Source organism: Cheilinus undulatus, linkage group 2 (assembly GCF_018320785.1).
Source record: "Cheilinus undulatus linkage group 2, ASM1832078v1, whole genome shotgun sequence".
NCBI lineage: Eukaryota > Metazoa > Chordata > Actinopteri > Labriformes > Labridae > Cheilinus > Cheilinus undulatus.
In genome coordinates this window covers 14,445,998-14,463,677 of record NC_054866.1, presented here as the reverse complement: position 1 = coordinate 14,463,677, position 17,680 = coordinate 14,445,998, and the positions used below count along the sequence as shown (strand labels likewise).

The 17,680-nt window shown below is 39.4% G+C and overlaps 1 protein-coding gene across 2 annotated transcripts in view; it reads right to left on the bottom strand.

Annotated features, from left to right (window-relative positions):
• Positions 1–17,680, bottom strand: part of clcn2c (chloride channel 2c) — a 186,199-nt gene that overhangs the window by 99,014 nt on the left and 69,505 nt on the right. For both annotated transcript variants that reach the window (XM_041802650.1, XM_041802658.1), the window contains exons 6-11: positions 12,987–13,065; positions 12,355–12,480; positions 11,088–11,172; positions 4,835–4,936; positions 3,358–3,442; positions 533–688 (exon numbers count right to left, since the gene is read on the bottom strand). In XM_041802650.1, the coding sequence (XP_041658584.1) occupies positions 533–688; positions 3,358–3,442; positions 4,835–4,936; positions 11,088–11,172; positions 12,355–12,480; positions 12,987–13,065 (633 nt within the window). The remainder of the gene's footprint in view (positions 1–532; positions 689–3,357; positions 3,443–4,834; positions 4,937–11,087; positions 11,173–12,354; positions 12,481–12,986; positions 13,066–17,680) is intronic.

Genomic DNA, 17,680 nt, shown 5'->3' with positions numbered 1-17,680 from the left:
TGATAGTCTTTGCAAACCTTTCAGCTGACCTTTGCATCAAAGAGAGCAGGCTGAGCCCCAGTCACTCCCAGTGTAACACTGTGCTATGAAGATGTTCTTATATATTTTTATATGCATCCCATCAGCTCTTACACTCAGCAGTACGCCATCAGAGTGGACCTAAAGTTTAAATGGCGTCCCGGGGACATAACTTTGAAACACAGTAAAGGGAGGGAGATAGGCCAGTTTCCAGCACTTTTTTACATGCTCTGTCTTTGTTCTTTACCAGTGACAAGAGAAGATGGGCTCTGTTCCAATACTTTCCCATTAGCCTGGGGCCAGTATTGAATAAAAAGGACAAAACCTCCCCATTTATAATACGTTCGTGTTCAATCACTCTCTCCTCATGACCTTCCTTTATCTTTAATGCCACTATAGCTACCAGCAGAGCACTGTAAATGTAGATTTCACAGTGTAGCAGTGCATATCCCACATACAGAAAGTGACAGAAAGTCACATGAAGACTTTTAAAATTGTGAGTTTTTCCTCCTACCTTCATGATGATGAAGATGACCAGGGTGACAAAGACGTTGACCTGTGGGTGTTTCCAGGCTGCAGAGTTTCCGATGTAGTCAAACTCTTCAGCGATGCCCTGCTTGGCCCACGTCCGGTTATCCAGTAACGTCACCAGAGACTCCTTCTGGGTCAGCTAGTAGTAAAACAAAATACAGATCGTCCTCTTTATCTTCTGTGGCTGAAGAATCAAAATAAATAGAGTTGTTTATCGATATGCTAAAACTGATGTATGTGGTGATTTGGGGTGGGGGTGTCATCCTTTTATGCCCAGAGACATGAATAATAACCAGTTCTCTGTTATGAAACATTATAATAACTTATATTTACATTAACATAAACTACATGGAAAAAATTATTTGGCCATACTCATTTCATCCAGATCCGTTGCCACAGGTGTACGAAATCAAACACGTAGTCATGCAGTCTCCATATTCAAACATCTGTTTTACAAAAAGGGTCATTCAAAAGAGCTCAGTGACTTCAAGCGAGGTATTGTGATGGATGCCACCTTTGCAATAAGATGGTTAAGAAAATGTCATCCCTTCTGGATAGTCCACAGTCAGCTGTGAGTGTTAGTATTAGAAAGTAAAAGCATTTGGGAACAACAGCAACTCTGCCATGAAGCAGAAGACCATGTCAAATCACAGGGGTCAACAACTGCTATGGCCCATGGTGCATAATAGTTGCCAACCCTGCTGAATCCATAGCTGAAAAGCTCTGAACTTCCACTGTCATCAATGTAAGTACAAAAAACTGTGCAATGGGAGCTTCACAGAATGGGTTTCCATGGCTGAGCAGCCACATACAAGTCTCACATCACCAAGTTCAATGCCAAGTGTTGGATAGGTGGTGTAAAGCACAATGACACTGGACTGTGGAACAGTGGAAACTAATCTGTGGGGTGATGGATCACAGGTCTCTGTTTGGCAGTCAGATGGGCTAGTCTGGGTTTGGCAGATGCCGGGAGAACATTACCTGCCTGACTGCATCGTGCCAGCTGTGGAGTTTAGTGGAGGAGGGATAATGGGTTGGGGCTGTTTTCCAGGCTTCATCCTAGGCCCCTTATCCGAAGTGAAAGCCAGTCTTAATGCTTCAGCATACCGGGACATTTTGGAAAATGCTATGCTTCCAACTTTGTGGCAACAGTTTAGGGCGAGCCCTTTTCTATTCCAACATGACTGTGCACCAGTGAACAAAGCAAGGACTATAAGGACATGGTTTAATGGAAGAACATGACTGACCCACACAGAGCCCTGACCTCAACCCAACCAAGCACTTTTGGGATGAACTGGAAGGAGATTACAAGCCAGGCTTTCTGGGCCAACATCAGCGCCTGACCTCAAAAAACTCTACAGAATGAATGGACACAAATTCCCACAAAACACTCTGTGGAAGGCCTTCTGAGAAGAACGAAAGCAGTTATAGCTGCAAAAGTGGGGCGACCAAATACTTTTGTCCATTTAGTGTAGCTTTTCCAAGTGTCTGTGTATAAACTTATACCAGAACAGTATATCAACAAGAAACGTAAAAAAACGAACAGATGTTGCTAAAGATTTGACATCAAGTAAGTTAGGGGTAACCTTGCAAAGCAGATAGATACGGCTGTTTCCGTGTTTTTCACTGGTGAATCCATCTTGCAAAGCTCCTGTCTGAACCGCTTGGGCCCAGTTAGAAAGTGACAGGACCAATCAGTGATGAGGGGCAGTACTTTTGGGTGCAGCAGAGTCGTGACTTAAACAAACAGCAACCAACAAGAGGCCAGCACAATTATGGTGGAAGACATTAACGTGGATGCTGCTAAAGCACCAGTTTTATCAGAACTTGATGACATTTCTTTGTTAAAAGAAGAACAAAGAACAGTGGTGACTTGTTTTCTTTTCAAAAAGGACAAAAGTCGTGTACTGACATGTCTATAGTCGCCATGGTTCACGTTATGCAGTTCTCTATGGAGTTTTCTCCTTCGGTAGGGGCGCAGCTCGATAGCGGTTACATCACATGTTTTGTTGCTCTGATTGGCCCGTAAAGATATGACAGACAGAAAGTTCATCCAATCACCCTCCGAGTTTTTATTCAAAGGCTCTGCCCTTTCCCAAACACTGTCTATGAGTGGTTTTCCAGATGGATGTGTTTCACACATCCATCTGGCATGCCAGGTTAAGTTAAGGATCATACCCTGCCTAAAGATTTACATAGTAGAAGCTGATTGGTAGGCTGAGATATCAGTTGTTACGTGGAAGACAAAAGCTGTCAACACAGCTTGCACTTTACTATTTGGGTATTATCTTTACCCCATTCAAGATGCTTTCACTTCCTTTGAAAGGCTTTAAATTGTTTTTTTTCTGACATTGTGAGCTATTGGGAAACAGATTTAAAGACCAGGTGCTGCTTCAATGGTGACACAAAATAGGACGGTCCACCTTGAATTCATTTATACAAACACTAAGGAGTTTGACTGAACGTACATAGGTTACTTTTAGAAATTGCATTAATATGCATAAATAAAAAATTTAGAGAAACAGGAAAACCTTCACAAAGATAGACAATCAAAACCTTAATATAGCTGAAACTGAACAATCTCTCTTTCAAATGCAACTTTGTAACTATTAGATTGGCAATCAAATGAGGCTCTTTACTAAGTTAAGACAAGTTCAGTTAGTTGTATCTGTTTAAATCAGTGGGTGAGATATCTTTGTTTCTACAGATGTGTTAAACATGGCGGGTACTTCTTTTTTATAATACGTAGGCTGCCGAGGGGTGTGTGTGAACATAGCATCATGTGTTCAGTGGGTGTGCAGAACATACCCTGCCAGCCATAAACTGTCCGAAACCAGGGGGGAATGTTAGAGTGGAAACAAGTAAAGTGACCAGTGCAGGATACAGCAGACGTCTGAAAACACAGAGAGAGAGAGAGCATGTTTAAGATAAAAGAGCAAAAGCACAACAATGAATATCTGTCAAGATGAAATGACATAACTAATTTAAAACAAAGAAAGTACTACCTTAAGTACAGAAGAACTTTAAGTAAATGCTGAGGCTCTTAATTTACTTTCTGAAACAGGCATCAATAATAAAAGGATATTAATTAAATGTGGACCTGTTGCATGACTGATATTCATACTGGAGTTTTTCTCTTTGTTGGACAGGTGTTGAAGTTCATTTTTACTTTTTGTGTCTTGTTGTTTTGTCCCCTTTTTTTAAAAAACAATTTTGACACTAAATGTGAAGCAGTCTCTAATTTATACATGTCTGCACTCTTTAAGTAATTTTCTCCCAGCATCTGCTGTTAAATTAGCAGCCATGTTCCTGTGACATCAAGCCCAGGGTGAGAAATTCAGATGTTGTTACCATGTCAAATTGTTATATTACAGATTGTTAGTCATAAAGTATCAAGATTTTGACAAACTGAGCATAAAGCATTAGTTCATCAGGCCATGGAGTCAAGCACTGCCATGTAACTGAGATCCCATTATAAACAGCCATAAATGTGTCTTCCATTTGCTGTTTTGTTGTTTATTTTGCCCCCCCCTTCTTCCTGCTTTTCCCCACCCCCATCTCTCCTACGCCTTTCAAACCCCAGTGCAGCTTCAACAGATGCCTGTCAACAGGAGTCTCATTCTGCTTGAGATTCTTGTCCCTTAAAGGTAAAGTTTTTCTTTCCACTGTAATGGGGTAAATACTGCTAGTGCTGAGCTCACGGTTATTAGCGCTGGTCTTTATCATAATTGGCTCAATCAGAGAGTGTGGTCTGGACCTGCCCTCCTTGTTAAGTGTCTTCAGATAACTTTGCTTATGAATTGGCACCATAAAAACAAAAACTAAATGACATAGTGATTGACTGACTGAGATCAGCTGATCTCACGCAAATCCTCATCAGCTGACAGCCAGCTGATTTGCCTACTCTTTGTTGCTCCGATTGCAAGACCTTTTTTGTAACCCTCCTCCACCCCAGCTCCTCCTTTATTCTGCTTCTGACTTAATTAATGTCATACTGTTGGCATTGTTGGCTGCTCTGCTCTGGGTTTTCTGCTGCTCAGGCTTTCCTTGAAGGCACAGGGAGGGCATCAAGGGCTTTTACTGCTTGATGCCTTCCACGTAGGCTCGAAGAAGTGCAGGAGGATTCCAGAGCAAATATAAGCAACTGCTATCAACAATAATGTGCATATGTATAAATAGCTCCATATAATGTATCTGCAGGTCTCTGTACATATTTATGGATCTATTTATGCATTTGCAAATTTTTTTGCAACAATAATTGGTCCATATAACTGAGTCAGTTTACTTTTTCATGAGGAATCTGTTGATGGCCTTCTGCTTCCTGATGAACTGGACAATCAGTCGGTTCAAGTAGACGAACAAAGCCCCACCAAATCCACTGGCAATGCTGCAGAGAAAGAGAGACACATATATTAGTCAGAGATGGAGGCATATGTTTTTTAAGCTTGGTGGAAAAATGCATTCTGAATGACAAAACTGAGCCTGGATAGATAGAATAAATTACAGGCTGAGTTTAGAAACATTCAGCACATCAGTGGTAGTATTTCATCTCTCACACACCACCTCCATATGTTGTCCCTGCTACATTAAGCCTCAATAAAAGCTATATAAAAACAATGAGTCTCCACTACAGAGCAGGCGAGTGTCAGCAGCAGGTGCGAATGAATGCTGTTGAATCATATTTGAAGTGGAATCCTCACACAGTAATAGAGATATGTAAAAATACAATAGAGAGAGAACAAAAAAAGAATCATTTACAGGAGAAACAGAGCAGAGAAAAAAAGAAAAACAACAAAGATACATTGAAAGGACAACAGGGAATTAAAACTGAGAGAGCAGGAGAGATAGAGAAGGTACAGTCAAATAGAGAAGTGCGGAGGAGTCAGAGAGGTTTACATAAGCATTCATTTAAAAGCTCAGTAGGAGTCCGCTTTATGGCGCTGAGAGGGAAAGAAAAGCCGGGGAGCAAAAGAATAGACACAGACAGTTATGCAGACAACCTAATGCTTATGAATTTATCCTGCTGCATTATTAATTCTGTCAGAAACATCTGAATAAATAATGAACAGGATGATGAGGAGTCTTTGCACCCGTTGTGCAGATGAGGAAAGCACTGAATGTGTGCTTTTTTGTCCAAGGTGAAGCATTTGAGGAGGAAATGTGCTCTCTGTGGAGAAGTGGGTCATGGGCAGGTTTTCAGAATGAGTGGATGGCTAGAGGAGACCTTGATGAAAAACAGTTATCAAAGTGAAGAACAAAACTCAAATAGCATAGCTGAGGTGAGACCTCCTGTTGAATGTTTGTTATAAAACTGGAAGTATACAATCATATTGTAAAATTCCAGAGCTCTGACAGAGCCACTGACTAGTAATAAGGAATGGTAGAATTCACACTACAAACTAGCGCTCTAAAGCAGTCCCACATATTCTATCATTCACCTGTAAGTCATTATCTTGAACATACTTTATCATGCATTATAATGTCAAATAAAGAGATTGTAGCTTCTCAGTGCACAGGACCATGGATTAGGCTTTCATGCTGAAATAAGAACCTCTTTAAAATTACTTTGTTGCATCCTCTGCAAGCTGTTTTTTTGCAACCCTCCTCCACCCCAGCTCCTCCTTTATCTTGATTCTGACTCAATCAGTGTCACTGTCATTGATGCCTGCTCTGCTCTTGTTTTGTTGCCGCTTCTCTCTGTGCCTCAGGCTTCCCTTGTTGGCACAGGAAGGACATCAAGTGTTGCTCCTGCTAGATGCTTTACATGAGGTCACACCGCCAAATATAATAACAGTAATAAGTGCAAATTGATAACTGCTAAAAAAGAGAAATATCTTTAAGACCAAATCCTGTGTGTTTTTTGACAAAGTGGTCATGACTGAACTGTTATTCAGCACCTCCTGACTGATTAGCATTGGTTTTGAACATTAAAAGCGCAACATAAATCTTAATGGATGTATTTATAATTACAAGGTTATATTAGCGATGTAAATCTCTCTTCAATTCCACAATAACTTTCTCATTACTGTTTTATTAATACAACAAAAATATCACTCCAACATTGAGCATGTAAGGTCCAAAAAGGGCAAGTTGTTTTCCTGAAAGATGCTATCTGGGAAGACCTTTAAATGAACTAAAATAAAATAAACATCTTAGTCTAATAAGCATATTATTGCTTATTCATTTTTATTTTCCTCCAAAATGTATGTAATATATAGTCTTAATAGTGAAATCCTTTTCCATATTTTAATCTGAAGCTAACAGGCTGTGTTGGAACTGGTCAAAACATGTACAGGAAACATGTCTTTCATGTTGATACTGAGGAAAAATGCACTTTCAAAGAGACTGAAGCACAAAATTGGCACAAAAACACAGCTTTAGTCAAGAATGGACTGACAAGAGTATGTTTATCATGGCTGCTCACAAAAATGCCTCTTTTATGACTGACTGTTTGGTTGGTTGAAACTTTTTATTCAGACTTAAAAGGTTCAGTGTGTAATATTTCACCAAGTAGTGAAATAAAGTAGAACAAACTTGATAGAGACGGCATAACATTTATTATTGAGTCTATATAAATGAGTGTTAAAGGGGACATATGCAAAAATCACTTTTTCAGGCTTTTCTAACAAAAAAATGTGCCACTGGCCTTTCCACAATCCCCTCAAGTACCAGAAAAATCCATTCCCTTCCACCCTCTCTTTCTCCACTTTTCAGAAAATATGTGCTAAAACAAGCTGTCCTCAGATTTTATCCTCATGATGTCACATGGGGAATTAGCACTCGCCCCCAGGTTTGGTTGGCCCTCCCTGCTTGGAAGAAAGTTCCGTCCTTGTCTCCTGATCTTCCTCTCAGCTACCAGCTGAGATGCTGTATAGCACAGTGGGTTACTCTGCTGACTTTTGTCTTTTGAGGTTGATGGTTCGAATCCTAGTCAGGTCCTCAGCTTTGGATAAAAGTGTCTGCAACATTGTGAAATCAGGAGTGCCACATCTATTTCCTGAGAGGGGTGTGGTCAGAGGAGGATTCAGACAGCTAATTACCATTTAAAACCACAGACACATTTCAGCAACAAACTTTGGCATGTTTTGGGGACCACTGAGAACAATATAACATTTTCTTAAAAGGGTAAAATATATCCCCTTTAAATCACCTGAATATATAGAATTGATTTTCTTTAATTAACTTGGAATAAGCCTCATATTCATCAGAGGGAGGATCCCCTCCATGAACTCCACCATCTTGGATTTTCACGCCTTGCATGTTTTAACAGTACTACCTGCCATCGGTTGTCACAGCCTGTTGCAATGCATTGTGGGATACAAAATGGTGGATAACACTAGTCACTAGCAGTTGAAACGATCGAAAAAACTGATTTGAAAAAATAGATAAAAAGATGTTCAGTGCTGGAGTTACTGGTAAGTTTAATCTCTAAAGACCACGAAAAGTCACCACAGTTCCAGGCTCACTAGAAAACCCTCTTTAAGCATAAGGAAGGCATGGATAGCTTTATTCAAAGGACACAATGGAGGGGCAAAAAAAGTAACTATGACTTATGGTCCAAAAGTTATTGAACTTTTTGTAACCTGTGTCTCTTCTTGTCATATATGAAGACGTCAGTCTTACTTAAACCGTTTGACACAATAACGATGATTTAACATTTTTTGAAGCATTGTTTACTATTCAGAATGTTTCCCAAGAAGCTCAACAATTACTGCAGATAATAACGCTGTTTTGCCTTCTGTGCAATATCCAGAGAAATTATATTATTATTGTAAATATTGCTTTACTATTTCACTTCTCAGCATTTCTTTCTGCATATCCTCATTCATCTTGCACGTTGTCTTTTTTCCTTCATTTCTTACCTGTATTTCTTATTCAAATCCTATTCCTATTTTTGTCATTTATTTATTGCAGCCATGTTGAGTATTAGAGCATCTGTTACAACAAAATTTCCCCCTGGGGATAGATGAAGTGTTTCTGGTTCTGACTCTAATATTCATTCTAACACTCGAGGGTGTAAACATAATAATTAGAGAGCGTGACTATTTAAAGATTTGCCACTTGCTCCGTGTAGCACGCAACAACTCTTTGTGGCCTAGTTGACTGAGACACTGACCGACTTCCCTGTTTAAAAGCCAGAGGAAGGTGAAGATGAACATCTCTAGATGACACAAACACAGATGCAGACACTTCAGCTCACTGTAAAGCCGGGCTCTGCTGCCTACTCTGGAGGCTGTGTTAGGTGGAAGCGAATCACTGCTGCTGCAGTTGGCGTTATCACCTCAGGACAAAAAAAATGAAAATAAAAAAGAAAACAGGCCAAGAGAAAATAAGATAGAAAAGAAAAAAGGGTTATCTTTTCTCTTGGGGAGCTTAGGCAGAGTAACACACAAGCATGAGCTTCTTTATCTAAGATGGAGTGAGAGGGGGAGTGGTATAGAGGTATAAAACCCCTCAGGAGTTAGTGGTCTCATTCACAGCGATGGAATAGCCCTCGAGCTACAGCAGGATGAAATAAGACACGCCTCAGTGCCAAAGCAACTGTTGCAGGCTGAATTATCCATGTTGGGTGACTCATGCAGGCTGCCCTGAGGTAACACCTTCACCAGCTACAGTGAGTGCAGCTCATGAATAATGTCTGATTTAATGCTGCCGTCACTGCAAGTGGGAATTCCTGTCAGCACAACAAGATGGGGCTAAATAATGACTCCTTGTTTGGATTTCTTTTAACTTTCTGAGAACAAAAAGAAAAACTTTTTCACACTGGAACCAGCATTAGTTAGAAATGAGTCATTATCAACACATTTCTTATGAAGCCCGATTGGGTTAGAGTTTTCAGACAAACACTCCTACAAGTTTTAGAGGAGAAAAAATCTAATATTACCATTACAATGGCTGAATCAGGGACATTTTTGTTGTAGAAAACTGCTTTATTTTTTCAGTATATGTGCTGTAGTCGGGTTTTAAGTCTCCAGAAGGAAAAACTGTTTTGAACTGTGTTTCTGTATGCTGCCTTTCGTGCCAACTGTTTTTGCTGTATTGAGTTTGCTCATCTACTAGCTATAATACAGTAGTTGAGCCAGGGTTGTGGAGACTCACGACCCATGATTTTGTCTGTTCTCCTATGCTTGTCACTTGGCCTTAAGTGAGGAGTCTTTTCAGTCAAATGTGCACTCTACAAAGTTCATTTAACTTATGGCATTCTTAATCCTTCAATGTGGGATTATTACCTTTGTGGGAGAAAAGCGGTTAAAAAGTGGTGCCAACCTAGGGATACGCATAGTTAGCCACTAAATAGTTAAAATCTGATCTGTTTGTAATTGGAATCAGAATTAAACTAGTTATTAAGTTTTTTGAATAATTTCAGGCACAAAATTCTGGTCAAACGCTCTGTCTAAACTGTATCGCAGCCACCCTCCACTAGCAGTAACTGTAGTAGTTCCTAATGGCTACCACCTTGCTGCAACAATGCTCCTTCCACTTACTGATAGCACTGATAGCATCTCATCAGAACAGCATGGTTTAGCACTATTTTGATCTAGAAAATGGGGATAAAGTTGTCCAGGGGTTTTCAGGTTATAATCACGTAAAACCAAATCTGTAGTTTAAGTAAGGTTTCAGTGGCAGTGTATGTATTAAAAGTGTTTACAGTCACATTTTTGACATCAATCAGAGCCACAGCCTGCACCATTTATCATCTTAGACTTATAAAAACAAAGACTTGAAATTAAAACACATATGCGGTTGTTTAACCCATTTTAGTGGATGTATAAATTTCCATTCCAGCACACAGCTTATCTTGAAACCCAAAACAGACCTGCCAAAGCTCTATTCAAGCACACACACTTATTTAATGTTGCCTATATCACAGACAAACACACATTTACCTGATTAATGTGTTACAATTCATCTTAATTGTAAACACTGATGACATAAGGAGGAAGCAGTGCCATTTGGTCAGTGTGTGTTAATGCCTGCTCGGCTATGCACTTTGAGTGTCAGAGGGAAAAATCTAAAACACCACTATAAGCTCCTGTCCATCACAAAACCACTGTAACACACTACTTTTATTTACATGCCACCAAGGCTAGAGGGATGGGCTATTAATGTTGGAGTTGGCCTTGTGTTAGCACTACAAAGCATGTGTTTTAACTGGTAATAGCAGTGTTGAAAAAAATCATTTTGTGGAGAATAATAAAGTAATGATGGTATTAACACTCGTTCCTTGCCCACGAAAACCTGGAGCCATTGTCATGTGGCTTGTGCACCATTTTGCACAAAATTCCCAGTGAGAAACACAATGTACTGGGCTGAAATGCTTTGATATATGTTCTGTAGACAGAGCTAAGTGTATTATAAACAGTGGAGTCTAGATAGACAATCTTTAAAGTAAAGCTTTGTGTTCAACTGGATGTTCTGTAAAGCATCTTTATGATATTATGATTATGCCAGTAACGATATATCCCATTTAAATAATCAATCTAGAACTGATATCACATTTTTTAATGAAAATAGGAAAACCTGAAGTCAAGACTCACCCAATGACGGCAAAGGCAGGAAGCTCCTGGAGGTCAAAGGGAAAGTCAAGCCGGAAACGGGTTTTGAAAAGAGCTGTGATGGTCTCTGGTGAGGAGAAAAATTAAATTGTGAGTTGGGAAGGAGAACAAGTCCACACACTCTTTTTGTTTATTACACTGAACTCGGGTGACAGGGCTGAGGTCTCACATTCACATGCAGTGCACTGAAAAAGTTTTTGGCATCTTGAGTTGTGAAAAGTAACAAGCAGGAAGTAAACAGAAAGTTCTGCTGCAGATGCCAAACTGAACTTTCCACAGCTAAAGTACAGTCTTGGAAACAGAGAGTGTTGACAAAAATTGGGTTAACAAGACACTGAAAATCTTGAGGAAGCCATTGGATTGGTTTTGAGTTTTAACATCTGCTTTGAGAAACTGAAGCTTGAGTTTGTTTTCAGCTCGATTAGAAACAACATTTTCAGATCTAGCCAGCACCCTCAATTATCTTTCAATTCATTCACAATAAAACAGCCCACCTGTCCCTGCCTGAGGCCATTTTCATAAGCTGATATGAGACACAGGTGTGGTTAACAATAATGATGGCTGCATGCCATTAAGGTGTTCCAGGGCTAACTTCATCCAACATTAATGTTAGCATTTACACCTGTGCTGTTTCTCGGTGCCATCATTATGATCTGTGTGGCTGTCACCGGTGTCAGTAGCTCTAAAAATCTAATCCAAGCAGTACAACTACTGACATTTCCAGTGAATCCACTGTCACAGACAATTGACTCTTTGTTGGCTCTCTGACTGGTCTGCTGATCCACCAATCAGAGAACCAGAAGGGCCCCTCTCATAGCAGTCATTGCTGGGCTGCTCCTGGTAAGACAAACTTTAGCCATGACCAAGTCTTTTCAGTGCATTGTGGTTAAACTGTTGCTTTATTTGAAAAAAAAAGTAACATGGTTAAAAGGTGTGCTTGAGTAACTCAATATCTACATTGTGATCTGGCTATTTTTTTAATCAATTTCCTAGAAGGCAAAATACAAACTAGAACTATCACCTAGTTAACTATGCCTCTGCAAGGTATCCTCCTTATTCCTATGCCCCTGCTGTAGATATAATTAAGGGTGGAACTTCCAGAAATATAGTGGAGTTAGAAAAAATATGTTTCTCCCAGAGGCTAACTATAGAGGCTAAACCCATGAACTATTGTTCTGAAAGGAATTCATTCTTGATATATACCCTGTCCCATTAGTATACTTAACATTTGATCACAGGTCAGCCTCACCTTCGTCTCTGTTCCAAACGGCCAGTACTCTGAAGATGAAGGCACTGAAGGTAGCAGCAAAGAAACCTCTCCAATAGTTACGAACCGCGAAGAACGTGGATGTTACCTCAATACTGAACAACACACCTGGAATACAAACACACAACAGCAGTAGAATTAAGAACAGATATACTGGCTTCTGTGATAATGTGTGCACAGAGTAGATGCTCCTTTAAATATAGAAATAAGACTGAGATACAGAGTTGCAGCTAAGAGGGAACCTGTGAAGACAACAATTTGCAGAAGTAAAACTACATCATACTTGTAGACGCCTCTCATATTCTTTCCTTTATTACCTTGGCAATAACATGGTGAGCACTGTTATGAAAAACTAACTAAATGATGTCGCTCCCACAAACTAATATTGTAGATCTGTACATATTCAGGCTTAAAGTTATCCTTAGGTGATATTAGATGTACACACAGAGAAATTACTCTTACTTTAATATCCCCACTGAGTCACATAACACTCACTATGTGTGACTATAGGTTGCATCAAAACAAAGGTAAATAAAATATCTATATAAAAACAACACGCCTACTCTCCACTGTGTGCCAGACTTATGCTACTATATCTTTCTCAGAGGACTCACCTCCTATGGGGGCAGCAAAACAGCATCCCACTCCCACAGCACAGGCAGCTGCCAGCATCTCGATGTTTCTTGACTCATTCTGAAACACACAAAAATACACATTTTATTTCAGTTTTCTAGATATACTGAGCGTAAAAAACTATTCTCTATCTCTGTAATCTGTAAAAAAAATTGTTGTTTCTTCAGACATTTCAAACAGTTACCATTATGTAATTTTTCTGAAGTTTGAATACGTAACAGGTATTCAAAAATTGCTGAAAAGCTCTGGTGCACTTCAGCTGGAAGACCCATGCCTCGAAAGTGCTGGAATATAAATCCTGCATGAAAATGAACTGGAGTAAAGTGCAGGTACATCTAAAAGATGTGAACGTTATGAACATTTATTTTTTAAATAATTTATTTCAAAAGGTTTCACTTTAAAACTGGTGAATAACTAAATGAAATAAAGGACCTCAAACCTTTTTCTGTTTAAATCTTGATGACTGCATCTTACAAGTCATGAAAATCATAAATCCAGGACCTTGAAATATCATCATATTACATAACACCAAGAAAAATGTCAAAAGTCTTTAAGTATTTTAATCTAATCACTTAACACTTGGCTGGAGCTCCTTTTGCACAAATGGCTGCATCAGTGCAGTGTGAAATTGAGGCAATCAGCCTGTGACACTGTTGAGGTTTTATGAAGCCTGTGTTTCTTAGACCACTGGTTCCCAACCTGGGGTCTGGGGCAAGGCTTTGTCTGCTCTAATGCTGGCAAAATTAGATATGCAAATATTGACTAAAACTATAATAAAGCAGTTATTAAGTAGTTTATACAAAGGTCTTTTGATAAGACAAGCATGCACAGGACTTTTTAGGGTCCATAATCAGTGAAACCATTACAATCTATGTTGATTTTTGGTGGCAGAGTATCACTTTTTCTTCTCTCTTGGTTCCTGGGTGGGCTCCGCTTTTCTTGGGTGCATTTGGTGGGCTCCAAGGAAAAATGGTTGGGAAACACTGGCTTAGAGGACAGCCTTCAGCTTGTCCACACTGTTGGCTTTGCTATGGCTGTTTCTTCTATATTACATGGATTCACTACGGGCTTCAGGTCAGGCGGACTGGTTGGTCAGTCCCAGTAAAACCACAGTCAGCAAACCAGTAACTGTAGCTAAGTCCTACTAGAAAAGGAAATCAGTGTCTCCATTAAGCTTCTCAGCTGATGGATGCATGATGTGCTAAAAATGTCCTTGTAGACAGATGTGGTGACTCTGAACTTAATAAAACACAGTGGACCAATATCAGCAGACAGCATATCTAGAATTTTAGGACACTATTTGTTTTTCTTTTTACATGCAAAAGCTGTGACATACATAACAGTGGTGGATGGCTCCTATCTCTACGCTGCAGGACAGAAAGATTTAGAAAATCTTTCATACCATCAGCAATTAGACTGTATAATTCTAAAGTAAACAGATGAGACTCCCAGATTATTGAATTTCCCTTCGGGGATAAATAAAGTTCTTGTATTGTATTGTATTGTAAGCTGTAATCATCAAGATCAACAGTTTTACTCCATTGCCAAACAAATTCTTCAATCCATACTAACAATGTGAGGCAATATTAACCAATATTGTTATTTGGGAATCAAATTAATGTACAGAAATTCATTTCATGACACTGACTTTTAGATTTATACCTAGATGAGTGATGGCGTGGAACCACAACTTGTTTACACTAATATGGAACAGCCCCACTTAATGAGTCCATGTAAAAACAGACCCCTGTGCTCTTCCCACCTTCACGGTTTACTTTCTTTTTCGAATTAAGCCATTTTTTTCAATAAAAAACTGAACTTAATGAAGTACATTTGCTAAACAGTAGAACCAACATTTATGTTTCATGGATGAATTTTACATATTTGGGGGGAAAAGCTGATTTTAAAGTGTTATTCCTGTAGATGCTGCAAATGTCCCCATAACATTTTAAGTGTAGCATCTCACAAATTTCAAAACAGCCTCTCTCCCTCTGTGTGCGACATTCATTTCTGTAATGACAACAGTGGTTTACTGATTAGAAAATACACATCATCAGGTAGAGTTTTTGTTGAGAAGATTCCTGAATTTACAAAACTCGAGTGAACAGCATTCACTTGGGCAGAGTTGGGCAGAGCTGAGTGATCCGTCCCTGCAGGGTCTGTCCCATTATGCATCAAGAAATATGTAGGAGTGCATGTACAAAATGACTCACTGACAACCAATGAACCCTGGTTAACGTGACAGCATTTACACTTTTCAGGAGTTCATGTTTAACTATTTCTCTTTGTAAGCACAACACACGGAAGGACGGACAGGAGGAAATACCTGTAAGGCTGAACATGAATGCAGTTTAGCTGAGTGGAAAGAGTGCCACCCTTGTGCAGGGGGTACAGTCTTTGCAACTGTCCCATTTTTAAGCCTGACCCTAAACATTTCATGTCTTTTCACTAACATATCCCAATAAAGGCAAACCATATACAGCCAGTAAAATATAGCAGAAAAAAGAGAGACCAAACTGTAGGACTGCTTAGCAGGGAACCATGATGCATTGTAGGGGAATCTGTTTAATCATTTAGGCGCACTAACACTAAGTAGTCCGTACCATCATGCCCAAGTCAGTTTAAACCCCAAAATTCCACTCTGTTTGAGCAGTGTGAGTGCTCCATACTGTGCTTAGGCACCATACACTTCCTTAGCTGGGGCACAGTATAAAGAGGTGGGCCTCAGATGGGTGTGCATGCACAAGCACAGGTATGGGTATGCGACCAGGGGATGACATACCATTCTCTCAACAACATTTTAAACAATGAGGGCAAGGATTCACAATCCAATGCAGAGGTAGAGTGTTTACTCAAAATTTGAGCAGACACTGAAATTCACAGTCAGCTGGATCAACCATGCATGTGTCTTATGACATGACGATGTACAGTGCTTAACAAATTTATTAGACCACCTGTCATATTTGTCTCAGAGACCATCCAGAATCATGAAGTGCTTTAATGCGAACTCTTTCATTTTCAGTCAGCTCTCCACGTTTTACCATTTTGAACAGGAATGAGGGATTTCAAACTGAATTCACCCAAATTTGAGCTGGCTCACTGGGCTTCTCTGAAAAATCAGAAATTAATCAAGCATATCATTCAACCACTAAAACTCATTTTTCTCTTCAGGAAGGCAAGTAAATAACTATAATTTGACATATTAATCAAGAAATATTAATGTGCTTTACTATTTTTTCAGCTGTTTGTAAATCAGTAAATTTGAAAATTCATGGATAACAATAATAATTATATTTTAGCATTAAAAATATCATTTGGGTTAAAGAGCTTCTACATATTGGTGTATTAACAATTGCAGAAACATAAAAAAAAATATTTTGGTAATTAACAGTGCTGTTAATTTAGGGCAGCTGTGACATAAACCTTACTTTGGTTAGGGTTAGGGTGGTCTAATAAATTTGTTAAGCATTGTATGTATAAGGGGTAACCATGCTCAAGCGTGGTTGGAGCCTACAGCAATGTGGGTGCAGGCCAATGGGGGACTGGGAAGAGGGGGAATCATGCTCTGGCACTGTATGGGGATTCTGGACCTATTGTGATCTTACCTTCATTCCAATGAGACTGGTTTCCTTCATTCAGCATGTCAGAAACAAAGACAAGAATGAATGTAATTATGTGCCTTACTGTACACTCATCCTGAAGGCTTTTCCCATTCTTTTAATCTTATAAAATTGAAGTCTGATTAGCATGCTGCACTGCATACACAGACACAAAGTAATAAAAGAGCTATCAAGAGGCATGCCCAAATACAGCTTGCTCTGCAAAATGTGTTTATCTAGAATGAATATTATGAAAAGCCCGCAGGCTGTAAAACTTCTGTTTTTCGACAAGTTTAAATAACTTAACCCAGAATTCCTTCTGAACTTTTTCATGATTGTAGAGCAGGGGAAGACACTTTGATGCTCATTGCTGCTGTCTGAATACATGACTCTCTGCTACACTGTGATTGGAATATACAATCCTTATAAACACGATCATCAGACTAACACTGCGCTAAATGCAACAACATTCCTTGTTTATGCCCCCGCTGTCCTCTTTAGTGGGAAGGACAGCCGAGCACGTGCACTGCGGACTGTCCTGTGGAACGGAACAATAGCCAGTCAGGCAACAAGAAGACCCGATGAGGAAACACAACAAACACAGCCACAGCAATGATAGTAAACGTGTCATATAAAGTTAAATGGACGCAAGAAATGGAGGCCAACTTGTCGATATTTGGCGACCACACTAATGCACATTGTGTCCTGTAAAACATACCATAATTCAGCTGACAAGAACAGGAGCTGGAGACAAATCGCTACTGTAGTGGATGTAGCAGGTTGCTAACAGCTATCCACAGTCAGCTTATTCACTCTAAAGTCACCTTTGACTTCGCAAGATTTCCAGTTGTGATAGTGGAGAATTTGTTAGTATGTGGTGTGAAGTTTTGGTCATTTTGTTGCACACCACTCACTAAAAAATCAATACGGTTATATTTGTCTTTATAGTCATGTGTGAGGTCTCACATTTTAAAAATCATGTAATATTTTAAAAGCCTTTTATTGTGTACTAGGCTTAAGATTAAAAAATCTCCATTTTCCGTTAAAATTTGTAGATTCCATATCTCTGCTTGATG